Source organism: Mauremys mutica, chromosome 7 (genome assembly GCF_020497125.1).
Source record: "Mauremys mutica isolate MM-2020 ecotype Southern chromosome 7, ASM2049712v1, whole genome shotgun sequence".
Taxonomy (NCBI): domain Eukaryota; kingdom Metazoa; phylum Chordata; order Testudines; family Geoemydidae; genus Mauremys; species Mauremys mutica.
Window position 1 is genome coordinate 23,876,279 of NC_059078.1, and position 27,860 is coordinate 23,904,138.

General features: G+C 39.0%; 1 protein-coding gene across 3 annotated transcripts; it reads right to left on the minus strand.

Annotated features, from left to right (window-relative positions):
- IP6K2 (inositol hexakisphosphate kinase 2) lies at positions 1-27,860 on the minus strand. 3 transcript variants are annotated; one of them, XM_045022849.1, is made up of 6 exons: positions 27,729-27,860; positions 9,502-9,798; positions 7,079-7,301; positions 5,993-6,168; positions 3,349-3,524; positions 1-791 (listed from the first exon to the last, which is right to left on the minus strand). In XM_045022849.1, exons 2-6 carry the CDS (start codon positions 9,701-9,703, stop codon positions 294-296), a joined length of 1,275 nt encoding a protein of 424 aa, XP_044878784.1. In that variant the 5' UTR covers positions 9,704-9,798; positions 27,729-27,860; the 3' UTR covers positions 1-293. The 3 variants fall into 3 exon arrangements, with proteins under 3 accessions (XP_044878784.1, XP_044878783.1, XP_044878785.1); XM_045022848.1 differs by lacking the exon at positions 27,729-27,860 and adding an exon at positions 26,643-26,795; XM_045022850.1 differs by lacking the exon at positions 27,729-27,860 and adding an exon at positions 18,848-18,871.

The following is a 27,860-nucleotide window of genomic DNA, read 5'->3' on the forward strand; positions in this document are numbered from 1 at the left end:
TTTACAATGAACAAAAAGAACTTTATTGGAATATATACACACCGGGATAACAGAGGTATTTGAATAATCAAATATGGAATGTTTAAGAAAGAGTTAAAATAAATAAGGATACCAAGATTTGCCAGTGCTAGGTCCAGCACCATTGTAAGTAAATGCCCTCCTCTGAACAAGTCTGACTCTGATGGGACCAATCCAACAGAGTCTGTAAATATTCCTACCACTAGAAAGTGGCCAATAATTTTGGAATACAAAGAGTCACTATAGTGCTTTCTACTGATGTGCATTCAAACTGTTTATTCGCTGTTTTCGTCTCTTATTTCTTTAATAATACCTATTAAGTTCTGAAGTCCAAAAACATAACCTGTGTCTTGGCCCTCATGCACCACACTATCTTCCCCATAGTACTTGCAGGTTGTGTGGGCAAAGTCTATCATACGGACATCAACAGTACTAGCAGTGGGCTTGTATGCATATGCTCCAGCTGATTCATCCGAAGACTCCTCTGAGAGATCCTCTAAGTCCTCTGGGTCTGAGTCCACAGTCACTTCCTGCAACTCCTTGCCATCATAAATGATAAGCAAGGAACTGGAATAGAAACGGTAAGACTCCTGTTTTTCTAAGACAGATTTGAGTTCAGTCAATTTCTTTATAACTGGTTCAAAGAGTTCCCTGCGCAGGTATTTGCCATTATGAAAGAACTGGTAAAGTGCTTCTTTAAATCCTTGGACTGAAAGCTTTCGCCCATGGTATTTATTCATGAACATTAACTGGCCAGTGCCCGTCTGGAAGACCTGTATAGGAGAGAAGAACAAAAAGAATGGTTGGATTGCCAGCAGTGGTAACTCTGAATCATACTCCAGAAAAATTAACAATGTCCCAGTAGAGAGAAAAAGTTTGTCTCTTAAAATAGCTCTTATGCAGTTGGAGGGGAAAGCATCCTAGCCATCACAGCCCACCAATATCTGAGGTATTGCTAGTCAAAAGGAAACTGAAAATTCCTCAGGCTTAGACTTGAGCTTTTCCATTTTGAAAAAAGGGATAAAGAGTTTAAGTAAGATTAGGAAGGCTGAGGCCAAGATTTCTGAAGTCAAGTTACAACATGTAGGGCAGCCACTCCATATCATTCACTCCATTAGCAACTACTGCGTGCCTCCGCTGGCAGCCTTACCAAACCTATTCCCAGGACTGCTGGAAGTCTGACGACAGCAATTGCCCGTATGAAACATTGAAATAAGCCCCCTTACAGAAGAAATTCGCCAGTTCTGAATTGTTTGGTCAAGTGCCCAACCATGTTCTTCAGAATACATTGGGACAACTAAATGTGCAGGAAGAGCAGCCAGTTGTGTTTGCATTGCGCTGTCTAAATGGAGTAGAAAGAAACCACACCAGTTTGTAAATGAGATAGTGGCAACTGTTAATTCAAAGCACTTTCCTCTCTATCCAGGTTTTAACTTTAAGCATCTAAATCCTTGCAAAACTGGAGCCAAAGTGATCTATTAGTCTAGTATGGGTCGCAATGTGAGTTTTGCTCACATGCTCAGGGTCTAACTGATTGCCATATTTGGGGTAGGAAAGGAATTTTGCCAGAGAGCCCAAGAGATTTTTGCCTTCCTCGTCAGCATAGGGTACGGGTCACTTGTAGGTTGCAACTAGTGCAAATGGTGAATTCTTTGTAACTTGAAGTCTTTAGACCATGATTTGAGGACTTCAGTAACTCAGCCAGCAGTTAGGGTTCTCTTACAGGAGTGGATGGGTGAGATTCTGTGGCCTGCAATGTGCAGGTCAGACTAGATGATCATGATGGTCCCTTCTAGCCTTAAAGTCTATGAATCTATAAGAAAAGGGTAATTTTAGCAATCAGTAACCATTGCTTTTTCCTACAAACTGAGAACGTCATTTACGTCAAACCCACAGATCAGGTGGAGTCTATATTTACAGGTCAGAGACCTGTAAATGGAACAACCACCCTCTACAGCTCTGTATGTTTCTCCAGCAGAGGCCTCTGTCTGAAGGGCACACACACTAAATGGGCTGGAACAGGAAACCAAAACCATTATCTCAGTTGAGCATCAATACGGTGGTGAAAAAATGTGGTACCCTTCCCTATCCATCTCTGCTGACTGGTTCTCTGTTCTCGATACATGAGTTTAGGGCGGCAGTGAGCTAAGCGCCAGCCACAGGAATGAATATTCACTTTCCCGAACAGCGCAGGGAGTGCTGAATAAACACATCAGGCATCGAGGGAGTCTACTGGATGGAAAAGGAAGTACCCCACAGAACGTTTGTGAATGGAAGTGGATAGAGAAGTCATTTTCTCCACCTACTAAGGCCACTGGGAAGAAAAAACATGCCCTCTCCCTACCAACATCTACGGATGAAAGGGAAGAGGCTAAACTCTCCCACACAGAAGCTGGAAGAAGAACAGACAGTCCTCACTCCACTTCATAGCAGCAGAGGGGCAGAGTGGTGGCTCTTCAACACTGCTGGAGCTGCAGTGAAGCAGTTAAGGCATTTCTTAGGACTCAATTAAGTCACTCAGATGCCAGAGATATGCACGCTGCAGGGTACTACTTTAAATGAAAGCCTAAGCTGTTCCCTCATTGTATCTACACTGTAATCTTATCACTCATATTTAATGATCAACTTCTTGTTTGCACATTACACAAAAAGTTTACTTTCGGCAGTGAAAAGAATCCAGACTTTCCAAGTCCCCAGTATAGTACTAACTGTAGGAGTTGTTGCTGCTGTTCTGATAGCCAAATGGTAAGATCCATGCACAGTGAGAGAATAAAGACAGGTTTGTTTTCTGATCTACAGCTCACAGGACACACTCACTGTGATGCAGAGGGAGAGCTGCAGGTTGCTATGCAGTCACTCCTCTGATTGATTAGTGACATTGGTGTGCTCTGAAGAAAGTCATGAAATTTCCTTCAGTTAGAAAGGTGAATGAAAGGTAGGACCTCTCATAAGAACATAACACTCTCAAGGGTAGGGGCATGAAGTGGGATGATTGGATAATAAGGAGATGTCTAAAATTACAAATACAAAGAATATAATGGATTAAGAAAGCAACAAAATTCATTTTCCTATTATCACCTTAATAAGATAATACAGTTTGTTTGTGACTGGCTGGAAATTTACTGAGCTATTACCAGTCAATCATACTTGTAACTCTGGGAGAGAGATATTTTCCTCAATTCTGAGCAGCAGAAGGCTTGTTTCAGAAGAAAGTTAGTCTTTGCTAATAGTACCAAACCACAAAGGTACAAGTAGAAAGTGTTTTAAAAAGGTCTCTTCAAATATAGCCGTTTTATTCCCAACCCTACCGGCAATCCACTTCAGACTCACCTGCATGCCACACACTCGGACCCCAATAACCGCTGAAGTACTCTGCTGACACTTCCGGATCTGGTTAGCTTTCTTCTCTTCTGATGCATCATCTCCATGCTGCCGGGTTCCCATTTTAAGGTCCAACACACATGGCACTTCATATCGAGAGGTTAGATTTTCCAGCAAGATAAATTCTGACTGGTTAAGGAAAAAGCCTTACAATAAGAAATACAGGTTTTAAAAAGCATTCTGACAGCCCCATTCCAAGTGGAGGTAGTGGTGGAGTTTCTTAGCAGTCAGCAAAAGTTTAAAAAGTTAAACTGAGAAATGACTAAAATACATGGGGATCCAAACTTTGCCCAATCTAGGACTACATTAGCAACTTAGCAAGAACCAAAAGGATACACCTACTTTGCATTAAACAAAGTAGACAGCACATGACCTAGTCTTTAATTTGGATGCGAAGTCCAAAGAGACTATAGGTTCCCGCTTGCACTGCTCTCTCACTCTACAAGCACCTTCAAATTTGAGATGAAAAATCACTAGGGGCTGCACTATTTACTAGGCTGGCCACCATCTGGCAATCCACAATCTAATTTTAAGTTCGCCATGGAGTGAGTAAACCTAGCAGACACTATTTCCATAAAGGGAGGAAAAACATTGGACTGGGATTAATGAGATCTGGATTCAATTTCCTGCTCTGCCACAGACACTTCCCACATGACCTTGGGAAAGTCACTAAAATTCTCTGTGCCTTGGTTCCCCATCTCTAAAAGGAGGGGATAACACTTCCTTCTCTCACAAAGGTGTTAGGAGGATAAGTTCATAAATATTTGGGAAGACCTCAAATACTATGCTAATGGAGGCCCACTAAATTATCTAGCTAGGACTCATCACTAGATTTGTGAGGCTGGCCCCTGGGAGAATTCTATTTGCTTTAATCATTCTCCATGGTTCTAATGGGTTAATTATGTTTATGCATACACATTTTTAGTGATCCAAATCACCCAAACGCCTCACATACAAGATTTCCTTCCCTGGGCACATAGGTCTTAAGATTTTTACAGCATCTGTGCCAGTTGCAGGCAGAATGTATTCAAGGCTCTTTGTGCCTTATTATGGAAGAGAACCAACATCACTCCAGAGCTGTGGTGGGCAACCTGCGACCCATCAGGGCAATCCACTGGCAGGCCAGGAGAGAGGGGGAGGGATAGCTCAGTGGTTTGAGCATTGGCCTGCTAAACCCAGGGTTGTGAGTTCAATCCTTGAGGGAGCCATTTGGGGAACAGGGGTAAAAATCTGGGGATTTGGTCCTGCTTTGAGCAGTGGGTTGGACTAGATGACCTCCTGAGGTCCCTTCCAACCCTATGATTCTATGATAGTTTGTTTACGTTGACCGTCCGCAAGCACGGCCGCCCACAGCTCCCATCATTCGGCCAGGAATGGCGAACCATGGTCACTGGGAGCTGCGGGTGGCTGTGCTTGCGGACGGTCAATGTAAACAAACTGTCTCATGGCCTGAGAGCAGATTATCCTGACGGGCTGCATGTGGCCCGTGGGCCAAAGGTTGCCCATCACTTCTCTAAAGGTTCACACGCATATGGACTCCTTTTGTCTTTACTGGAGTTAAGAGTGTGCTCTCTGATGTTTGCACTGGCACTAACGGAACACGGAAATCTCATTTTCCATCACATGAACAATCCTACACTCTGAGCCGATAAGTATAATCTGCTTCTGCTTTTAGGAGCTTGCATTTACTAAGGATTTTCATCTTTTCTCAGTTATAAATCCAGATTAAATTTTAGGTTCAGTTTGCTTTCACCAAAAAATTATCTGAAATTAGGAAGCGGCTGGCAGCAGAGAACTAGCCTGTACAAAAAAAAGTTTTCAAAAGTACTCCTATTTTCTCACTCAAGGAATGAAAACTTTCCACCTTTGACTACTTTAATTAAAAGCCAACAATCCCCTCGTACTTTAAAAAAAATAGTATCTGAGAAGACACATTTTTGGAATTGTGAGGGTAGAGGAGTGAAGGCTAAAGTGGGGGGAGGGATAGTGCAGTGATTTGAGCATTGGCTTGCTAAACCCAGGGTTCTGAGTTCAATCCTCGGGGTGGGGGGGCACTTAGGGATCTGGGGCAAAATCAGTACTTGGTCCTGCTAGTGAAGGCAGGGGGCTGGATTCAATGACCTTTCAAGGTCCCTTCCAGTTCTAGGAGCTAGGTATATCTCCAATTAACATCTTCTTCTAAATCCTTTGACATCATTCTAATATATGCAACAAATATAACTGCTCATGCCAAGGAGAGCAGCAGCAGAACTCCACTCCTCTAAACTCATGCATTAGTAAACTTGTCTAGTCAGTGATCACTCCCCACCTAGGATGCTGGAAACTTTTCCACTAACAGAGACTCATACTAAAGTAGATTCTTTGAGTTGCCCTGCACAGATGTGTTTAAGTGTTGGGAAAGCCCAAATTCTGATCCCTTCACAGTCACCTTCTATCTAACAAACCATGGTTTCAGATAATCCTATTCTACACAGTCTGGGTTAGGTGGTTTTTTTTTTGTTTTTGTTTGGGGGGCGGGGGGGGATTTGCCAAGAAAAAAAGCAGAATCCCTCCTTGTTCTGCTGTTGAGAGAGAGACTTCTGGGAAAGGATACTATATTGGTTCCGATGTTTTGCATTTTCCTTCATCCGCCGTAACTGCTGCTGGTGACATTTCATACTCCAAGGGTTATGATGCTTAAACTGTGAACTGACATTCCCCTTTTTCTCTACACTGTAATACAAGACTTCAGATTTCTTCAGCCACTCAAATTCTTCCTCTAATTTGTGACTAGAAAACAAAGAAATAAAGAAGTCAGAAGCCAAATGGAGAAAGTAAAGTACCCTACTTTTAAAAGGAAAAGATATAATTTGTTCAAGCGTTACATATTATACACTGCTGACCATCAACCACCCAATGCTTTCAATTAGCCTATTCATATGTATCTCAGAATACTTCTACCAACAGCTGGCAAAATCCATTATTTCATTATACATGGGTCTGAGCACGTTTCCCATTGTTGATATTTCAGTCTTTGTAAATCTGCTTCTACAATCTGACTCTATGCTAATTTATATTTGCAGATTTCAACAGACCCTATGAAACAAACATTAATGAGATCTACAGAATCCCTCACCCTGCTTGCTAGAAGTTTTCCAGATTTCCATTTTGTTACAGCTCTCTGGTAACTGCTACTACAATATATCACAGATCAGGGGGTTTGAATTGGGAACAGGTTTGCAGGAATCCTGCTTTACCTCTAACTGCATTTTTCCTTATTCACTCGTGAAAAAAAAAGATTCCAGTAGACTCATTCAGCATAGCTGAATTTTTCTCTTGCAGAGTTATGCTTTTGCAGACACTACAGTTAGAAAATAACCAGAATCCTAGAACCTTCCTCAACTGACCACTGCAAAGATTTACTTGTGAAGGGGCTCAAACGAAACTCGCCTGAATGGAAACCACTTCTGCTACTGAAAGTGTTCACAGTGGAGAGAAGAAGAGAAACAGAAATGAGTGGGAGGAAGAGACATATGGCTGAAGACACAAAAAAAAGACTGGATAAAACCTCCATTCTAGCATTGAAATGTAGCCCCCATGTGTTTAATTTTACTCATATCTGCATCAGACCAGATAAGAATAAAACTAAACACATGGAGGTTATGTTTCAAAGCTTTACACTCACTTCCTTTTGACCTACCTTTTCATTTTTTCCTCTTTCCTGTGCTGTCGGACCCATTCCTTAGTTATCTTGTCATTTTCTAATAATACAGTCTTTTTGTTAGACCATCGTAACAACTTATTTTTGGGTTCACAGTCAGAATTATCTATGCTTTCCAAGTTATCATGGTCCCCATTTAATGGATAGGCTATTAGACACAGATTTCCATCTTCATCCTCTTCAAAGCTCACCGACACCACACCTGGGGAAAGAAAGGAGATGACCAGTTAGTGATCAATTAAATGGCATGCATACACTTTATGCAACATGATTTTACATGAAGAATATATCAACTTTTGTTTTTTCTCTTACCCAGGTCCTTAGTTTTTATCTTGCCACAGGCCAAAACTCATCTGTCAACCTAACAAATATCAAAACATCTAGACAAAATGACACCTCACAGAGAAGACAATTTATCATGTAGACAAAACAATAGTGACAGAAGAGATTTTTCTCTCTGATACACAGAGTCAAATAGAACTCAAATAATAACAGGAGACAATTTCAATTATTGAAAAATTTTATTAATTTAAAAAAAGTCTGACTTGTCTGACCCTAGGAGAGATGTAAAACGTTTTATATTTACATCTTGCCATGAAAAATAACCTGCATAGAAACACCAAAAGCTTTAAGTTTTGCATGACAGCAAAGCAAAAAGCATTTATCCAGATTTTTTTGCGGGTTAATAGATTCCAAGGGCAAAGAAAGGCTTCAAGCAGAGCAAAACAAGAAAAATGTCACACATTACAACAGATACTAGCTCAAAGGCTTCCACTTAGAATCACCACGTTTAATTTTACACTTTTTTCCCTCCCTTTTTGGGGTATATATTTTATTGATGTTGGTTGTGCAGCGGTCTTGTGAAATAAAGAACAAAAAGCAATACAAAGCAAATTTGATCGTAGTACATAGAAACATGGTGAACCTTGAAAGCATTTTTTCCTCCTCATCTCAAGAGTCTCTAGAATACTGCATTGTATATTAAGAGTCTTAGAGGAAAGTTCTGACAGGGTTGCCCCCAGTGCCATATTAGAAAGTTTCAATGATTATCGAAGAAGCCGTAACAACTGGCTGAATGTTTTTTTTTTTTTTTTTTCTCAGTCCTTTCTCTTTATCCTCAAATCAATCAATCTGCACAGTTCTTGCAGCACATCACTCGGCCGGAGGGGAGAGTTCTCGGCGAGAGATTGGCACTTCTGAGCTGGGCAGGCGGTTCTGGGACCTACAGTAGCTGGGGTAGGGAGTGCAGAAGCTCTGACTGACAGTCCTGCTGCCACATAGGAAAGGACTACAGGAAAAAATGGGGGAGCCAGCTAGCAAATGGCCTTTGGCTTTATCCTGGAAAAAACAACAGAGATGGACCAAATGAGGCCCCCTTACCCCTAAATCCCTCCCACACTTCCCCAAAAAGAAAAACCACATATACTAGTACAATTGTTCTACAACATTTTGTAAAGTATCATTTATAGACCACATTTTCTTCAACAATTCCAAAAGTTTTTAATAAGATGTGTTCAAACCTCTCAGCAAGTATGTGAACAATCAGGCAATATAACTTTGAAACATCTCTGAAGCCCCTCCTCCAATTTTACAATCAATATCAAAAGTAACTTGGCCACCCTTACTCAGTGTTCAAGTCTAAAATGCTTTAAAAAGCAATTCAAGAATGAATAAACGCTTCAGACTTATTTTATCAATTAATCACCAGACAGCAGTTAATGGAATACCCCACAAAGAGAGAAGCATTTTGTTTAACTAGTGCAATGCTTAAAAGAACTGGAATTTCCACTCCTACATACCATCTGACTCAGCCTCATCACGGCTACTTGATCCTTGCCTACCTAAATGCCACGAATTTTCATTTCCTTAAGGGCAGAAACAAACTGCAAATGTTTAACAAGATACTTTTCAACTTTCTTTGCTATACTGACGTTATATATGGTGATTAATATGAGAGTTAGAGGACAACCCAAAACACAAAACAATACAGCTAAACTTCCACAAAACATGTATTCAGGCAATCTTACCCAGCCCCTGAAGACACACATTAAACAAGAGGCAACAAAATAAAAAAAAAATAAAATTAAAATCAGAAATAAAAATGAAAGCATTACTGAGAACATTTACAAGCTGTTAGCTACTTACCTGTCTGTGCCTAAGGGAGATATATGGGCTGTCACCAGCAGAGTTGCTCTACTCTAATGCTGTTAGTCAGCCCAAAGACCCACTGGCAAGCATCTCCACCCTGCATCTCCACAGCCTGGCTCAGACAACATCAAAATACATGAAAAGAAAACCCCTAAAATCTCTTCGGCACAGAAGAGATTTTAGAGGAAACAGAGCACACTGGGATTTAGAAATCAGAAAAAAGCCCAACCCCTTTCTAAGGTTTCGTAACATACCTTCATACTGTGGAGTGAATTTACGCATTTCTGTTGGGAGAGTCTCATAGAATTGGTGTTCCCTCTGGATGAGGGGTTTACAGATGGTCTTGTCATTAAATCGGAGGACACAGGAGTGACCCCCAACCTGGTGGACAAAAGGCTCGAGCAGGACTCCCTTGGCATAGTGCTCCACTTCCATAGCTCCAAATGCTGGGCTCATCCTTGTAGCACATTAGATAAAACAATGTGGCAATGGTGAAGGCAGTTCAGAAGTAGATCTGTCTCCCAAAAGGCGTTTATTCCAGTTCAAAAAGTCTGTTAAAACAAGTAGAATAGAATCCTTTGTGTTAGTAACTTTGTATGTCGAGGTCTGAGCAAGCTAACAGTTACTTTCCTAAGGCACAGCAAAGGAAACTGAATGTAAACAATCCTCTACACAAGGCGAAACTGAAAAGAACTACAGCTTTAAGTGCAGAGGCAAATAAGAGTGAGATCATACAGGCAGAGAAAAACAAAGCTACTTACCCCTCCCTACCAAAGCCTCAGCCAATAGAAATTATATTTAGCTGCTACGCAGACCCACAATGAAGGAGGGGAACAAGATGAGGCAATACAAAGGAAGGGAAGGGAAGGGTAGGGTAATAAGTATATTGCTTCTCTCAGTTGCTCTCCTTACTAGCCCTCACAGCATTTCTTATCAACAGAAAGGCCCATGGGGCAATCTGAAGATTAAACTTCATGTTTTAGCACTTTATTCTACATAAAGTATTAGATACTAAGCAGAGTTTAGATCCAAGTTAGGCTTTATGTATAAGCTATTATGTACACTTACAGAACTACACAAATCAATCATTGTCAATCCATGCATAAGTTTCCATTTAATATGTGATATTTTACTAACTTTCAACACAAACACGAGCTATAAAGAATGAAAGACTAGTTAAAAACTCCCACTAAATTGACAAATCATCTTTTCCAGGAACTGAAAAAAACCTATACAAATCTAATCTGAGCAACTTTCTATAATATATTGTTTCAAAGTAATTTAGAACAGAAATATGCTATGCACTATTCATGTTATCTGTACAAAATATTGATCATAGTAATTAAACTTTTAAAAACAGTTTAACTTTATCATTCAGTAATTTTCAAATGTACTATATACTGCATAGCTAAAGGCAGAGAATCTTTAGTAGAAAGCTGCCAGATAACAAATAGCACCCAGAAGGCTGCAGATCAACCACCATTCAACAGTTTCAGTTACCTGTTATTTTACTGTTTCATTTTACAGATAAACAGTACAGAATGAAAAAATCACAGACTAAACCTTACTAGCAAATTTAGGTTGAGTAATAGTAATTTGAGACTCCACTTTAATGATTAACTTTAGTATCTAAAAAAATGAACTGACACCTTTATTCCATCTTAAAGAATGTTACATGAACAATAAGGCACTTAATTCAAAGAAACTATAAAGTGTTCAAGGTCAATGGGCTATTTTTGTTTGTCCTTCTCAGATATTTAGCGGCTTTAGCTTAGCTTTAAAACTAAACAACTAGAAGCTTATGGCAGTGAGGACAGGTCTGACAGGCAACAATGTTAGTACAACTAAAAATATGTACAGGGCTTTTTCATACATAAGAACATTAAGCTGTTTATCTGCCTACTTTAATTTACCAGAAACAACGGGTCAACCAATTAAGTCCTGACTGCTGGAAAAAATATACCTTCAACAAGACGCCTGTCAGTGGAATTATTCCCAGGCACACTCAAGTTAACAATATATAAAAATTCCAAAAGTTCCCAAATATGGAGAACACACTACGCAATAAAACTAACCACTAGATTTTTATACCAAGATTGAATTAGATAAATTTGTTTTGTTTCTCTATCAATTTAATCAATTCTCTAGCAAAGGTATTTAACACCTAACTTAGAACAATGCACTCAACAAATTGTCAATATTGTATTTGATATTCTAGTTACATTTTATATTGGGGGAGGCATGTTTCTTTCCCAATCTAAATGGATTTCCCAATATTTTTCAGAATACAATCACTAAATCTACTTGGCAAGAGAAAAATGTTATATCTACATTAACAGAAATGCTAAGAATTCATTTACTTTTTAGCTGGACCTATACAAATACAAACTGAAGACTTACAATATTTATTTGGAACTAACTTGTTTAAAATACAAGCATATTATGATTTTTTTTTTTTGGTCTGGAACTTGCTGGTACTGAAATTTGTCATCATCCTAGCTCATGAATACTAACTGAGCCAGCCAATGTATGCAACACTGTCTTATCCAGAAGATGGCACTCTTAGTATTTTTCAGTTGCAGAAACTCATGGAGTTTGTCATCTGAACTTATTCTACTGCATTTCTATCCCCCTTATGAAAATATATATTATGCTGCCTTCTACCCAGATTGCAACAGTCAAGCACCACTATACTTGTCAGTTTCTAAGATACAAGATAACATACAAGTCCATTTAAAAACAGATATTCTAATGTGCTAAGAGAGGGATACATTTCAATGGACAACTATTTTTATTTTGAGGATTGTTTGCACACATCACATACTGTTTCATATACATTTTTTCAATCAAATTTTAAAATCCCCAAAGACTTAATCAGGCTTCCTGGAACAAATAACTCCAGCCCTCCTGAATTTTGTTCAATCCTAGATAATAAAGCCTTGTCGACAAACAAAAACTGTACTGCTTTAATTATAAGGTACATTTAAAAGCAGTCATCACCTCATGCAGATGTCATTATACCAGTAACAGCTTATTTCAGTATGTGAAGGGGAATAAGCTAGACCAGTATAAACACTTTTATACCAGCATAACTGAGTCCACACTAGAGGTTGTACTAGGATAACTATCTTAACAAAATAAATTACTTTTTCCTTTTAAAAAAAAAATCACACTCCTTAACTTAGTTATACCGATACAAAATCGGTGTGGAGACCAGGCCTAAACTTGTGTCAGAACAGCAGAATTTATATTGAAAAAAGTATGCTTATTAGCACTACAGAAAGGAAATAAATATCTGCCAAAAGGAGAAGGTTCACCTAAGAAAAACACATCATGCCCCTCCCTCATATCCCCAGTGAGCTCATTAGTTCTTCAGTGTAACTTCAGAACTTGTTTTCTTTCATATAGACCCAAATGGTCCATAAGGTATTTGCACACAGTATATTCAGAAAACAAAAGTCACTTGGGTATGTAGCTCAACAGGAAAAAAAATCCTACTACTGTTATCATTAAATCTGTATTTGATAAAGGCACCATATATATTATGCCATATCTAATGCAAGCACTAAATCAGAATTAAGCCACATATATGTTCTCATAACTGCTGTGTTTTATGTGAAATTTTATCAAATTCATTATTTCATATTTAGGCAAAGTTTTCAGTGTGTGGATTTGGGGCCATCAGTATGCAGATACCTGCAAAAAGGTCCTATTTTGAGTAGGCATGAGAAGTAAATACAAATCCTTCTGAGTAATGTGAAAAAAACAACCCAGAAGGGGACTTTCACTGTGGTTGCGTTATGCAAACTCTCCTTATATTTTCATATTACCAGGTTTAATGAAATAATGTGTATATTCTGCATCTGTGTTAAGCAGCCTGGTAAGAGTTCAGCCAGGGAATGCTTTACCAGGACTGTGTATGAAACTTACAAAAACTATGTTTACATTTATTTAAAGGATAAAACCTGCAGATGTCCTCTGTCTGAAATCATCTTGCTGAAATAATAAAAATAATGTAATAAAAAACAAAAGCTGACTGGAATAGCGCCAGCTGAAATGTAGAGCCATCAAAATAAAAACAAAATGTTTGGAAGTAGAAAATGAAACATACCCTTCCTTGTAATTCAAGGCATCAGGATTTATTCAGCACATTAAAATTAAATTCCCTCAAATTAATTCTATCATGGAAAACAGTTATGTATGACAGTAAGGTCGAGGAGTTTGCAGGAGAAATGTTTTGATTCCACATTTTTAATTGCATTATAAAACTGGCCTAAACTTTCCAATGTAATTTCTCTTCCAAAGAGACTGCAGTCAATATATCAAGTTGGTAAATGTTTACCCAGTACTAGAAATAGATAGGAGTTAAGTGATCAAGTATGGGATAGGAGTTAAGTGATCAAGATCTTGCATAATAAATTAACGGTTTACATTTTGACAGGAACCTAAAAGAAATCTTTTGTTTGTGACAGTGTTTTAATGCTACATATAAATCCCTTTGCACAAGAAACTACTTAATCTATTTTTCATGTTAGTTTTTGCTTATTCAATTTGGATCATTAATTCAATTTAGCCTCGCAATCTGTCCAGCTGTCTTAACATAATAGCAATAACAAAAGCGACTAATCATTTAAACTTTAGAGATGAACTACCCACTATTTTATTTCTCAGTCCTCATGGAAAGCCCATTCATTACAAATGGTTGTACTAAACTAAAATGGAGAACTATGTTCTCCATTGTAGCTCTTAAGTAAAAGTGACCTGTTCTCTTTAAAGGGTGGAAAGCTCCCTTATACCACTCATTTTGTGTACCCCCTATACAACTTTGACTTGCCTTTAAATAATCAAAAACAATTTAAATGGTATGTCTGTGCGTTTCTAAAATGTTATCCCTTTTCAGATATACATGCTGAGACTACATAGTCATATACTCACCACTGTACCCTAAAAGATAAAGTTTAAAACTTCTGTTAACAATGCTTTTTTGTGTTAATATAGGAAAGACAGGCAGGCATTTCAGTTTGGCAAAGAACAGTGTTTGTTAGTGATGTAGGACTATCAAAATGTACTAACATTGATCACTAGAACACAATTATTTTACTAATTTTGGGTTCCTTCTTGTAAGCAACAAAGTTTGGGTTTTTCAAAATTATCTGATAATGCAAGTTTAATACATTGATTTGCAGCAGTGTCGGGGAAAAACAAGCAAGTATTCTGTTGCTTGAGAAAAATGAAACTGAACAAGTAATGCAAGAGCAAAATGACAGAATGCTGCAGTGGGGAAAAAAATCTACTGTAGTGCGTTGCTTGCTGCATTCCCTTTACAACCTTGTTTAGTGTCAGGAAATATACTGATCACTTCAGCAGTTTCGAAACAGACTCAGTAAATCTGTCAGATGCAGCTCAATTTAAAAGAAAATATCAAAACTAAGATTATACCCAATGTTGCCTGGTTTGCCAGTGCTGAACAGTGCCCTTTGGTTGCTTGTAAAGCAAGTAAGAAGAGGAAGACAAGGGTAAGCTGGAGTAGAGCCTTCTCCATAGTTCTTTTAGTTTATGCATTTCTGCATCACATCAGTCAGCATATTGATTTTTTAAAACTGTCTTGACAACTTAAGGCACCTGCATACCTAACGTGAAGTCTTCTAAAGGATCTTCCTCGAGAAACTCCTTCAAATCCAAGATACCTTGGTAGATAAAATTTCCTCTCCTAGGTCTGTAGTATGTACAGTCCCTATTCTGCCATAGATTTCCTTTGTGGCCTTGGGCAAGTCTCAGCCTTTCTGTATCTGTAAAAAGTGGATGACTGCACTTCTCTACCTCACAGGGATGCTGTGGTGATAAATACATCAAAGACCGTGAGGCACTCAGATACTATGGTAATTGGGGCCAGGTAAGTACATTAGATAGATAAACTTGTCTTTAAAATACCTTTCTGACAGCTAAAGGGATATATTTTTTCTACCTAAATCAGCAAAATTACCCATTAGAATGTCACTCTTTTCTATGAATACCTTCCCCTACCCCTAAATTCCATTTTTTATTACCCCTTTACATACAACCTGATCCAGCAATAGATTATCAGTAGCTTTCTGTGTCAGAATCAAGACATTTTAAACAGGTAAAACCAAAAATCATACACCATCCAAAGCAGTTGCCACTAACAACAGTTTTGATAAAACAAAAGTCTGTATGGGTAATAGGACAGCTGCATTTATCCATCCTCACTCCAATGACTGGCAAGAATGCAAGGACTTTGAGTGCATCTGTAAATGCTACTGCTTCCTAGGAATTACCGGATATAGGTATCATAGTACATAACGCTGGACACAATTATTTACAACCGCTTATAAGATACATCTGATGTAACATTTGCTTTATTACCTACCTCCATGAAACACCACAATTCCAGTCTTCTCTAACTCAGTTCTATTTCCATTTAACAGGAGTGTAATTTCTCTAGCCCTCTTCTGGAGATATGCCCAAAATACTTTTAAAAAATTCCATAAGGTAACCTGAATAACTCTAGTGTATTAATTCAGTTTGTGAAAAGATTATGAAACAAACCTACCAAAAAAAAATCCAATTTCACCAATGTGTAACAACAGTAAGCTGCTGCTGCCTGGAGCTTATCCGTCACCTCACCAAGTAGTCTTTTCAGATATTGAGACTACTTGGTCAGATACTGAGTATCCAACTTGGTCTAAATCATTTTACACCTTGTTTCCTACATATATAAAATACCAAAGAGAAATTACAGTTCTATTTTTTACTAGATCTATTTTTCCTCTTTAGTGAAACAAAAACCAAGTTAGACAGGTTACAGAGCTTTTCCTGCTCAGACAAGAACACATGCATCTGAGCCATGCAGCTCTCGAGTTACATAATACCTGGAAAAATTAATCTCTTTTCCAAGGACATAACTGCCATAGTAATTAAGACCCTAAATCACCTATTCTAAGCTACTTGAACTTCTTGGAAATGGACCAAAAATCTGTTTTGGGCCCTAGTTCCTAAAAATACCATCCAAAAGCTATGAAAAATATCAATAGTGTTCTTTGACAAAGAAATGAAGTGTTTGATTAAAATAGTGAACAGTTACATAATTTAAATATAGAAATATCTCCACAAGAAAACTATTTTTAGAAGGATGATTTAAATGGCTGACTTCTGCAAGAGACTTATGAATTTAAATTAACGGTGTATATGAAAGGATAATTAGAGACAGTTTCAGTATAGAATATAAGGTAACATAACTCAGATCCCTTGCTTGAGAAAACATTCAAGCTCTGAAAAATCTGGGAGTGGGCTGCTTTCCAGTGGTTAAAACAGACTGAGAGGTTACTGTGAGTTCATGGTGTTGAAGTCTCCAGGACAATCAGCAGGGATCTCAAACAAGGAGCCTCTCTCTGAAATTAGCTTTTAATTTGTTTTTCATTTTTTTTATTCCCAACAAAAGTTACAGCATGGTTGCTACCATTTTTGAATATGCAGCATTGAGTGAATCTTTAATTCTACCATAAACTACCCCTGGTTAATATTATACAAATTGCTAAACTTTGTAAATAAATGCTGCTATAGAAACATGCCCACTAAGTCAAAATAAATAAAATTCTATTAGATCTAATACTCATGATAAGCCACACTGATCTCTGCAATTTTCACCTTTGGACAAAAACAACAACAAGAAACATCTGTCCCTGCTGTGCTGTAAATCCATTAATTCAAACTTAAGAGCTGTAAAACATGTTTTGGTATAAAGAGCTTCATTACACTAGTCAGTCATTTCCCCAAAGGAAGATTTTTTTATGAAGTTCTGTCCAACAGCTACACTGTTTTGAATAAGAATTTTTTCTTACTCATATTCAGTTCACAACCTCCTAATCCTAATGTTTTTCTTGCTCTACCACATCTGGGTCTCAGCACATATTTTAAGGCGATAAATACTTTAAATTTAGGAGAGGATTTTCAAAGGACACTAAGGGAACTAGGTGCCCAAATACTACTCACTTCCAATGTGATTTGGATGCATAAATCCTTAGGCCCCTTTGAAAACCCAGTTTAAATTAAGTTTTTATAAATGCATGTAAACCACAAGTGTTCTTTTATTGTAGAAAGATGAGTGACTGAAAGCCATCATCACATAACCTAATAATGGCTTGTAATGACGAATTACAATTTAAAATAAAGGTTTCCAATAGCAGATTCCTAGTCTTCTAACACCTATTTCTGATGTATCATGGCAGATTGAGCCTACACTCTGAAGAGATATCCATAAGGTTCATGACTGGCTATGTACCAAGGGTGCACCTTAGAAACTATATTAAATGCATTGCAGGCAACAACCAGTGCTAAGCATGTCACCTTAGTGTAATACTGCTACCTACTCCTGCATTTTTAATGGGAAAAGCAAATTATTTATAGGGTACATCAGGTATCTGTTCCTGCCCTAAGTTCAATTTCAAGTCAACAACATATCAAAGGCTCTTTTGGCAGCCGCACACCATTGTTGTCCACAAAGGTACAACTTTATTTGACTAAAGTCAGAAATTTCTGCCCAGGCTGTGACCAATGTCCTCTCCTTTGAGCATATCCTGTACACATTTTAAACTCGTTACTGTGTACAACATTTTAGTGAGATTCTACAATTATGATAATGCACTCACAGCATTTTGTTAATAATTTTTTTAAAATATTCAGCCAGCTTTGTTTGTTGACATTTCATTTTTTTTCAAATGAAGAAAAAAGGTTCTAGTTTGATTTTTCAGCTTTCCCCCTCACCTTTCTCCTTTCCTCCCTTCACTAGACCCACTAAATCAACTGCCGATGCATCAATCGTCACACCTCAAAGCCCCGGTAAGTGTAAACAAGCCCCAAATAAGAGCTGACTAGCAATTATAGTTAAACAAAGGTCTTATTTTTAAAAAGTAATATCTCCATCTACACGTTAATGGGGAAAAATCAAAAGTAGTTCAACAGTTAGTTGGGACCTCTGTGTTAGGAACCTCTTTCAAAGGTTACAAAAGCAATACAGTGAGCTATCAATATTTCAAAAAACAAGGATCCTCTTAAGAACTTTCAAAATCTAGTTGAATGCATAGGAAAATAGCTGCCCAGAGTCAACAGGAGTTGCATTTATTATGCATAGCAGCCAGTGCACTGAAGTGGGGAGGGAGACTAATCTCTTATGAAATCTTTCCCAGCCACAGCAGATCACATCAGGATAAATAGAGGCAGAATAGAAAAGGGCGTCTCGTAAGCAAAATTTCTGAATTAGTGATACTGTGCAATCTGACTGGAAAAAAAACCCACTTCTCTATAGTACTTGTGTCTGCTGTGATTCAAGTAAAATATTAAAGCAGGTGAGGGTCTAATTCTTTCCCTGTCACAACCACAAAATTTCCTCTAATTAAATACTGTTCAACAATGAACTTTTCCAATCAAATTATATCAAGGCGGTCTTGTATTTTCTTCTCTATAGCATTATTCAGATGCATTTCATATACAAAGCTTTATATCTGACTTATTCCACACTTTTCATCCTTTTGTGTTGAGAGGTTGGCTTTCCTGAGAACCATACACGGTTAATAACATACTCACCAGAACCACCATTGCCAAGAAGTTCACCTATTCCAATCTGCAAACTAGGTCATGCGATTCAAACAGCAATGTGAAACCACCTGAGTAGCAACCTGATGGTCCACAGTGGCAGGTCCCATCACATGAACTCCAAAATGCACTTTAAAATAATTATTTTGTTATAATTAGTCCATCTGATGCGGGATGACCACATCAATATTATGCCTGTATGATGTGTTACTTTCTACCAGCAGTGTATCACAATAGCAGTCAGTGTTTCTGCACTACAAGCAAAGGTGGTAAAGGTTACTTTATTCAAACTGAGGGTCCAATAGGACTTCACAGGCAAAAAGCCATTGGCAGGACCCATCACCCACCCAAACAAGAACTGGAAATCCCTAGGAGGTTGCTGACAGCCTACTTCCCTCTCCACAGCCAGGGGGCTGCCATATCCAGTAAGACATTCATGGCCTGGAATAGGACCAAGAATATCAATGAAAATTAAATTCCCTAAGGCTTGAAGCTTGGAAAGAGTCCAGCACTAATGTGGTTTGCATATTTCTTATTCCTGTAAATGCTGATGCATTGGGGTAAAAATCTGTCCCTACTGAAGGCAACGATTTAATTGGGATTAGGATTTCATCATAGATTTTTGTTTAAATTTGCAGGATTACATTCTCACATGCATGCAGATACAAATTATTGAAATGATGTTGGCTGGAAGAGATCAAATATTTTCCATGTTCAAGATCACAGGTTATTTTCAGAAGACCTATGACTATATCTTAATTACTCTGTCTGGCTTTAATTCCCTCTATATTCTGTTAAGAAGAGTTTTACATGCATGGAAACAAGAACAAGGTAAGCAATCTAGCAAGTGCAAATTGAAACCAGCAAGCACAGCCTGTCTGTAAAAGTCTACAGGATCACATTCACAGCAAGGAGAGGATGACAGGTCTAATATCTGCTCTCTGGAATCCAGTGTACATATTAAAAGACATCTAAGTAGAAGATAACAGTCTATTCTCAAAGTAAACAAGTCATTCCAACTGTGTATAAAGTCATATTCCCCCTAACTGATACTCTAAATAGATAAACATTTATCAATCCAAAACCATACCAGTCAGCAGATTTCTCAAAGTAGTAGTGAAAGTTACATTTAACAAGGAATCAGACAACTGGAACTACTTGTTTAAAAAGCTCCCTCTTCTTACATAAAGCAACAATAGTATCTACTACTGTTAGTAACATCAGACAATATAGGTTACCTTTGGTTTCATTACTTTGCTTTCTTCACAGGTTTGGGTCCTAGACCATGCAAGTTTCAGCGCTGTAAAGTGGCAGCGTAGACAGTGCACCAGCACTGGCAGCTACTCCCCTCATGAGGGTGGGTTTTTTTACAGTGCTGGGAGAGCTCTCTCCCAGCACTGGTGCCAAGACTACACAGCCATGTTAAAGCACATTGGGAGTGAAGACATACCCTCAAGATGTGATGTTAAACCAGTGTAAAGCTCTGCACAAGACACTCTTGTTTAGGTTTAAGAGTACCTTATTTCAATTTAGCTTAAGCAGATTCCTAATCAACTTAAACTAAACTGACCTAAGCCTGGTTTAAACCAAAATAGAAATATAGCCTTTAGCACCAATTCAACTAGATCAGTTTAAAAATCACACCTTATGTTAAACTGATGCAACATTCTCATATAGACATGGCCTCAGAAAACATAAAACAACAAGTAGGCAAGCAGTTTGTCAGCAACAGAATTTCCCACCTTTGTACCCAGGAGCTGTGTTATTCTGATTGATGTCATAATGAAAGTCTCTGACCACAATACTGTCTAAATATCTCATATACAGCACAGATGATTTACTGTACATTTGGAACTGATCCAAACACAAACCAGGAGCAATTGCTAAAAGAAAGTCCTCTTTTTCAAGAAGCATGAAAGAGATTCATCCACACTTCCTGACAAACCTCAGATGCTGTAAAAGCTTTGTGCATCATACTACTGCATAGCTACTTGAGTATTCTGGTCAAGACCCTCTACGTATAATGAAAACAGACTAAAATTGAACACAGGAAAAATGACAAATTCTAGTTGGTAGAAGGATTAATAAAGCTAAAAAGTTAAACATCCTGGGATATTTTTAGCAATGTAAATGGGGGGGGCTTATTTTTTAAAAGTCTGCTTTTAATCATTATATACACTAGTCATGAAATTGGGCTGGATCTCAGTCATGTGAGCCACAGAATGAGACTGAGGGCTGTATAAAGAGATTGCAATAGGAGACACTGCTCTGAGGAAGAAGAAAAGTCCTAATAGCTCATTTTTTTAAAAGTTCTTAAAATCCATTTAATCAGCGTACACAGCACTTGACCAAAAATGTTCTCTGATAAATTTAAAGTCTAAACACAAAAGATCAGGAGAGAGGGTATTAGGATTACTAATGAGGAGAATGGGCTGTTTAAAGAGGAAGGATTTAAAAGAGAGAGAAGGTATCTGGCAAGAGACCCCATTCATTACAGGGGTCATCACAACAGAAATGCTCAAAGCAGGGAGTTACAAAGGAGATGAAGACAAGTAAGACTATCTACACTACAGGTCATAACCCATGGTGTAGATGCGTCCCTACCGTCATGGAAGCAGTTTTTCCATTGCTGTAGGAACTCCACCTCCCCAAGTTATGGTAGTGAGAGGTCAATAGAAGCATTCTTCCTTTGATTTAATTGCATTTCCACAAGAGGTTAGGCCAGCATAGCTACAGTACTCGGGGGGGGGGGGTGTGTGTGGATTTTTTACACCCACAGGTATGTTGAGCTAAATATTAAGTATAGACTAGGTCTAATGTAAAAGAATTGGGATGAGGGCAGGAAGTGGGAAGTTAGCTAGGAGGAAGTAAGAGCAGAGAGGGAAGATGATGTAATGCCCCGAAGACGAGGCCAAGGAACTTGTATTTGAAGAGGCAAATCAGGAAGCCAGTAAGCTGCATGAGAAGAAGCAGAATTTTGGACAGACTGGATGAGAGGCAAGGAGGCCAGAGGAGAGATTGAGAGGCTCCACATTAGCTAAAAAGCTACCTAAAAAATCTATGTAATCACTATTACAATGCATCTACTTCCATCTACCAGACTACAAGCAGCAAAACTTGTGTCGCTGTTTTACAAAAAAATAAAACTGCCTGGTCTTCTCTTTAACCAAAATGATTCTTTTGTGTGTTATATCCTGAACACAAAGAAATTGAGACTGGAAGAAAAATCAGTGTCAGTCTACTGAACAGACCTGAAGTTTCCAGCTTGAATGACAACTGTTTAATTTCAGTGAAAGGATGTACTTTCCTCTATTCAAACAACCCTGGCTCTGGAGGCCATTACTGATTTGACTAGCGCTTTTTAAAATTAAAAAACAAACAATATGAACAAACATGCTTCACTAGCTTGTGCAGTTTTGATTTATTTAACTTTTTAAATAAATATAGTAAACATCTACCTCCAACTACATCTATTTACAAAGCAAGAGTACTGCACGCATCCTTTCTGAGGATTAGTGTTATCACATCAGATCCACCTCAATCTTTCTAACACAACTAGACATATTCATGACATAAAAACCCATTGCTGCATGAAGCAGGAAGTTTAAAAACAACTTTGGTGGGTAAGCCATCAACTCAACGCCTCCAGAGACATGTAGCCAGCACCTGTCTACAAGCATTTAATAGGGTTTTAATTTTAGCAAACCTTGTTTTGTTTCGCTTTCAAGATGTGTAGTGAATTTTAAACCGTCTGGCAAACAAAAGTGGTATCTAGCTCCTACAGCACATTACAATGCATGTCCACTTGTGTTAAACATATCATACTGTCTCTTGGTAACTATTTTTGTAACAGAATAGGACAGAGGGACCAATTTTTAAAACAAAAATGAAGTGTTTTTCCTCTATTAACAAAAATCCCCTGACAAAAAATTCTGATGAACTGTTTCTAACCAAAATCTGTAATAAGACATCAACATACCTTAAAACTATTAACAGAAAAATTATTGTAATTAAACGGTTATATAGTGTATTTTAAAGATGTTTCCTGCATAGTTACAAAAATACATTAACCTTGAACAGAAAATAGCAAGCCAGATGAAGGAATTTAGGTACAAAGGAAAAATCCTCTTCCCCTGCAATGGAAAATTTTAATCTCTTCAAGTAGGTTGCAGAGATGCTTAGCAGGACTTGCGTTGCCTAGATACCAATCACACCTTCTTGCCAATAGAGACAAACTAACCATCATCAAATGAAACAATGGACGAGTGAATGAACTAAACTAGTGAGATTTTTATTCCATTGTTCCTCTGCACATCAACGACAAATCACATATTCTAATGTAGAAAGGGCCAGTTTGTTTAAGATTGATTTAGCGCTAACTCATCAAATGTAATGGAAAAATACTGATAAGCTCTAGCCACAATAATCAACAGGAACACAATATTCATTAGTCTCAAATGACCTTGGCTCTGAAAAACACAGTGTTTTGCTCCTACCCTAACATTATGATCAGAATGACAGGTAGTATAATGCCAATTTCCTAAACTGTATTCCTGACTCAGAGTTAAAGAAAAAAGTAGAATTACCAAGGCAGCACTTTTAACAGCACTGCCACAAAGAAATATATTAATAAGAATTACCATTTAAATATTGCCATATTCTAGCCTTCTGATCAGATCGTTGAATTTTGTGAGCATATTCTTAGCTACAGAACAAGTTACACATTAGAAAAAGCAATATGCAGGAGATGCACTTCACTTTCAAATCTCACAATCTCCTGAAAACATTTAATTTACATCTTAGTTTAATGTTAAAGATTGCAGCAAATTACAATGGACCACAACTAAATTAAACAAAAACTGCATCTTCAGACCTCGTCTACACCAAGATTTTTTTCCTAAAATTTCCCACTATAGCTACCAAGTCAGTTTCACTGGTATAAGCTAAACTAAGATGCCATGATTTTGGACACTATGTATTCTAGACCTGTTCTTACCAGGGTTAAAGGAAACAGTGGTTAAAATGCTTGTGGGAAAGCACCTGGAGCCCTCTATATTAATACTCCCACTGTTGCTACCACAAGTGTAGGTGAACCAGTGGTAAAAAAAGGGAGGTAGTGTGATCTAGTGGACAGGCCACAAGATGGTAATTCAGGATATCATTCTGAGCTCTGCCACTACCTGTCTGTGACATTGGGCAAACCATTTCACCTTTCTGTGCCTCCACTTCCCGTCCTACCACTTGTATTTAACTCTTCAAGACAGGGGGACCATCCTATGTTACATGTAACATCTATCATAATTTGGACCCCAATCTTGGCTGGACCCTCTAGATGCTATTATAATACAAATCCTAACATAGATGTGGCCTTAGAGAAAATTGGCCCATTTAAATGAATGAATGGCCTACTTGCCTATATAAAATCACCATCATAACTGAAATTATTTGGGTGTTTAATATTAGTTTCCAATAAATTCCTGCAACTCACTCCTTGTCTTACTTATCCTAGTCACTAATGTTCTCTACACATATTTTGTTTCTCAAATATAATGGTGTAAAAAATATATAAAAAACTAAAAAAACAACACATACCATTACTTAACTTGCCCTTCTAGATATGAAATCCCTTTGGGGCCCCTATGTCCTAGTTAAAATTAGTTTTTGTTTTTTGTTTTTGGTCTAAACTGACTAGATATTTTCCTTCAGTGTATTCACAGAACAGTAACATTTCTGACATTTGCTGCCCATGGGTGAGGCCTCATCTGGAGTACTGTGTCCAGTTTTGGGCCCCACACTACAAGAAGGATGTGGAAAAATTGGAAAGAGTCCAGCGGAGGGCAACAAAAATGATTAGGGGGCTGAAGCACATGACTTATGAGGAGAGGCTGAGGGAACTGGGATTGTTTAGTCTGCAGAAAAGAATGAGGGGGGATTTGATAGCTGCATTCAACTACCTGAAAGGGGGTTCCAAAGAGGATGGATCTAGACTGTTCTCAGTGGTACCTGATGACAGAACAAGGAGTAATGGTCTCAAGTTGCAGTGGGGGAGGCTTAGGTTGGATATTAGGAAAAACTTTTTCACTCGGAGAGTGGTGAAGCACTGGAATGGGTTACCAAGAGAGGTGGTGGAATCTCCTTCCTTAGAGGTTTTTAAGGTCAGGCTTGACATAGCCCTGGCTGGGATGATTTAGTTGGGAATTGGTCCTGCTTTGAACAGGGGGTTGGACTAGATGACCTCCTGAGGTCCCTTCCAACCCTGATATTCTATGATTATATGCCCCTTCAGCCAACATACCAAGGCAATCTCAGACAAATGTTTTTTGCTTCTTTTTTTAAGTTACATTTACTAGGCAGAGGAAGATACAAAAATAAGGAGGTACAACAGCAAGGTCTAGGCATAGGCCCCTAGCAGGAAGCTCAGGCCTCACCCGAGCGCCTGGAATTCTTTATAGAGTGGTGCTCCTCAACCCTGCTCAAGGGTCTCCATCTACCCAATAAGCTTCTAGGGCTGTCATTCTGTGAGTCACTCTGAAGCTCAGAATATCGGTTGAGTCAGTGTGAAGTGATGGAAACAGCTACAGGCATGGTTGAGAAGTCCTTTTGTTTAGATTTTCACCAGGTTTAATCATCACTGGAATTCACAGACCATTAGATCCAATTTTTAAGTTCATAAACTTTTTGACTTTACGAATCACACCCATGAGACAGAATGGGCTTTCAAAACCTCTAGCAAATGGGTGTTTGATAAATTTGAAATTCTCCTCTCCACTGGTGGGGGGGGGAAGGGAGGAAATTGTGTTACCTGTAACATGTATTCCTGACGAGTTTCCAAGCTTTAATACTTCCAAAATATAACAAAGCAAGATACGCAAACGTAACATACATACATATATATATACACACACACACACACACACGTTTGACTTCAAAACGGCAACATATTCAATTTAAATAACTTTGTAAATGGGGTGAGAACTAAATGATACGAAACAAAATGGACTCAGTTCAAAGATCCTCTTTTTAGTTTCTAATTCAGCATGCACAACTCCCACATATTCCTAGCAGCAGCTCTCCAATGGCTTTATAGCTATATAATTGCTGCATAAGATCAATCAAGTTTCAAAATCAAAGGGTGTCTGAAGCTTTCGAAACTAAAAAAAAATCTTACACCCACATTAGTTTTAAGTTCCAGAGCCAAACACCATCTCTTATATTCAATGTTTGTCATAAGGAAAAGGCACCAAAACCAACTCTGCGTCTTTAGAGACATTCTCCTCAAAGCTTTTCTGGAATATTCAAAGGATAAGAACACAAGATTCATTTATTAGAATATTGGGTTTGAAATAACCGTGGAATATATTTGGCTGCTGTATCAAAGAAAAAGAAGAAAGCCCATCACTATATGGCGATTCGGTGTATGACTACACTAGAAAAGAAAAGTGTACTTTAGCATGTGTTAGCTAATGGGTTATTTCTTTCTAGAGAAGGCAAGGCCAAAACAGGATGGTTTGGTACATAACTACAACAGGAGTTTATTTTGGCAGCAATGTTAATACAACAGTAACCACATTTTACAAACCCCAGAATTACAAAACCTCACTTAATCCAAAATGCCTTTTTGTCCCTGTGCCTGACCTTACATATGCCCTCAATTTTATAAGCCCTTGATTTTACAAAACATTTGTAGAACAGGGTTTCTACTGCATGCAGTGTAATACTCTGGAACTATGATTAACAAATATTTATTGAATCAAGAAGTGTTTCCTTATACTAGAGATGTAATTACCTTATTTCCATTTCAGTAATTTTTCAGTGGTTTTGGAGCAAATACTAAATTTAATTTGTATCACTATACTGAACAACAACAACAAAAAAAGCCCTTCTCACCCTGACTATCTTAGCAGGTAAGCAATACGGTTTCCATATTGGTAAGTAACACTGAATAAGGAATGAAAAACTATCCACCTTTACTCTTACTATAAAACCACCCTTTGTAAAACCCTGGTTTTGTTGCCTCAAAAGTTCTGCCTACCTCACAATTTGATGACATCCAGAAACTAGCATCACATTTCTTAACCCTTGTTTGGGGGAGAAGGAAAGGGAAAGAGGAATGCTCTCCTTAATGAGCATGATGCTCGGGTGCTAAAAGTGCTCGCACTCTACAGTTATAAATTCTTCCCGAACCCCTACAGAGGAAAATGCATTAACTGAATGGAACCCGGTGCAACGTGAAGCCAGTCCACACGCAAAGAAACTGGGGCACACGAGCATCTCTTTGAGGGACGTTGAAGAGGGACCCCTGTGTGTGCATCAGCCAAACACAAGGACGAGGCAGCCCCATGCTTCCGTGTGTGCCTGGCACGGCACCAACGCCAGCCGCACGAGGGGAAGTCAGGGGCGGATCAGGGAGGGGGATGGGGTGGGAAGTAGGCAGTAAGGGAAGCGGGTTTCAACGCCCGTGGGGGGGGGGGGGAAGCTGGGGATTTCCACGTCCCACGGGGAGGCAGGACCTGGCCGGCCCCAGCAGTGACAGGCAGAGCTCTGCGGACCCGGACCCCAGGAGCCGAGCCCAGCCCAGCCCAGCCCAGCCGGGGGGGGGGGGGCGAGACAGGGATCCCGTTAGTTCAGTTGGCCTGGCCCGGCCCGGAGCAGGGCCCCGTGGGAGAAGCGTAACCTCCACAGGCCGGCCCCGCTTACCCAGGCTACCGAGCGGTCTGCCAGCGCCTCCGGGTCCGGGCGGGTCGGGCGCGGCCGCCCGAACCGCTGGGAGGGGCTGGGCCCAGGAGCCGGTGGGCTCGGGACTGCAGGAGCCGAGGGGAGCTGCGGGAAGGGGGGTGGAGAGGATCGGTGGGGGGCGGGGGGAGCAAGTTACCTGAGTATCAGATCCCCGCGGCCAGCCGCTTCGGCTCTTTTGTTTCTCTGAAGCCAAAATGGCGGCGCCGAGCAGGGCAGCTCCCCGCGGCCTGGCCCCGCCTCTGCCCGCCGCCTTCCCATTGGCTCTGCG

Bases quoted from the DNA above. Each gene is read 5' to 3' on its own strand.
- IP6K2 (XM_045022849.1), bottom strand. From the start codon at position 9,703: ATGAGCCCAGCATTTGGAGCTATGGAAGTGGAGCACTATGCCAAGGGA. The intron at 7,302-9,501 runs GTATGTTACGAA...TTCTTTCCCCAG, and splicing joins ATTCACTCCACAGTATGAAG to GTGTGGTGTCGGTGAGCTTT. The intron at 792-3,348 runs GTGAGTCTGAAG...TCTCCTATACAG, and splicing joins TCCGAGTGTGTGGCATGCAG to GTCTTCCAGACGGGCACTGG.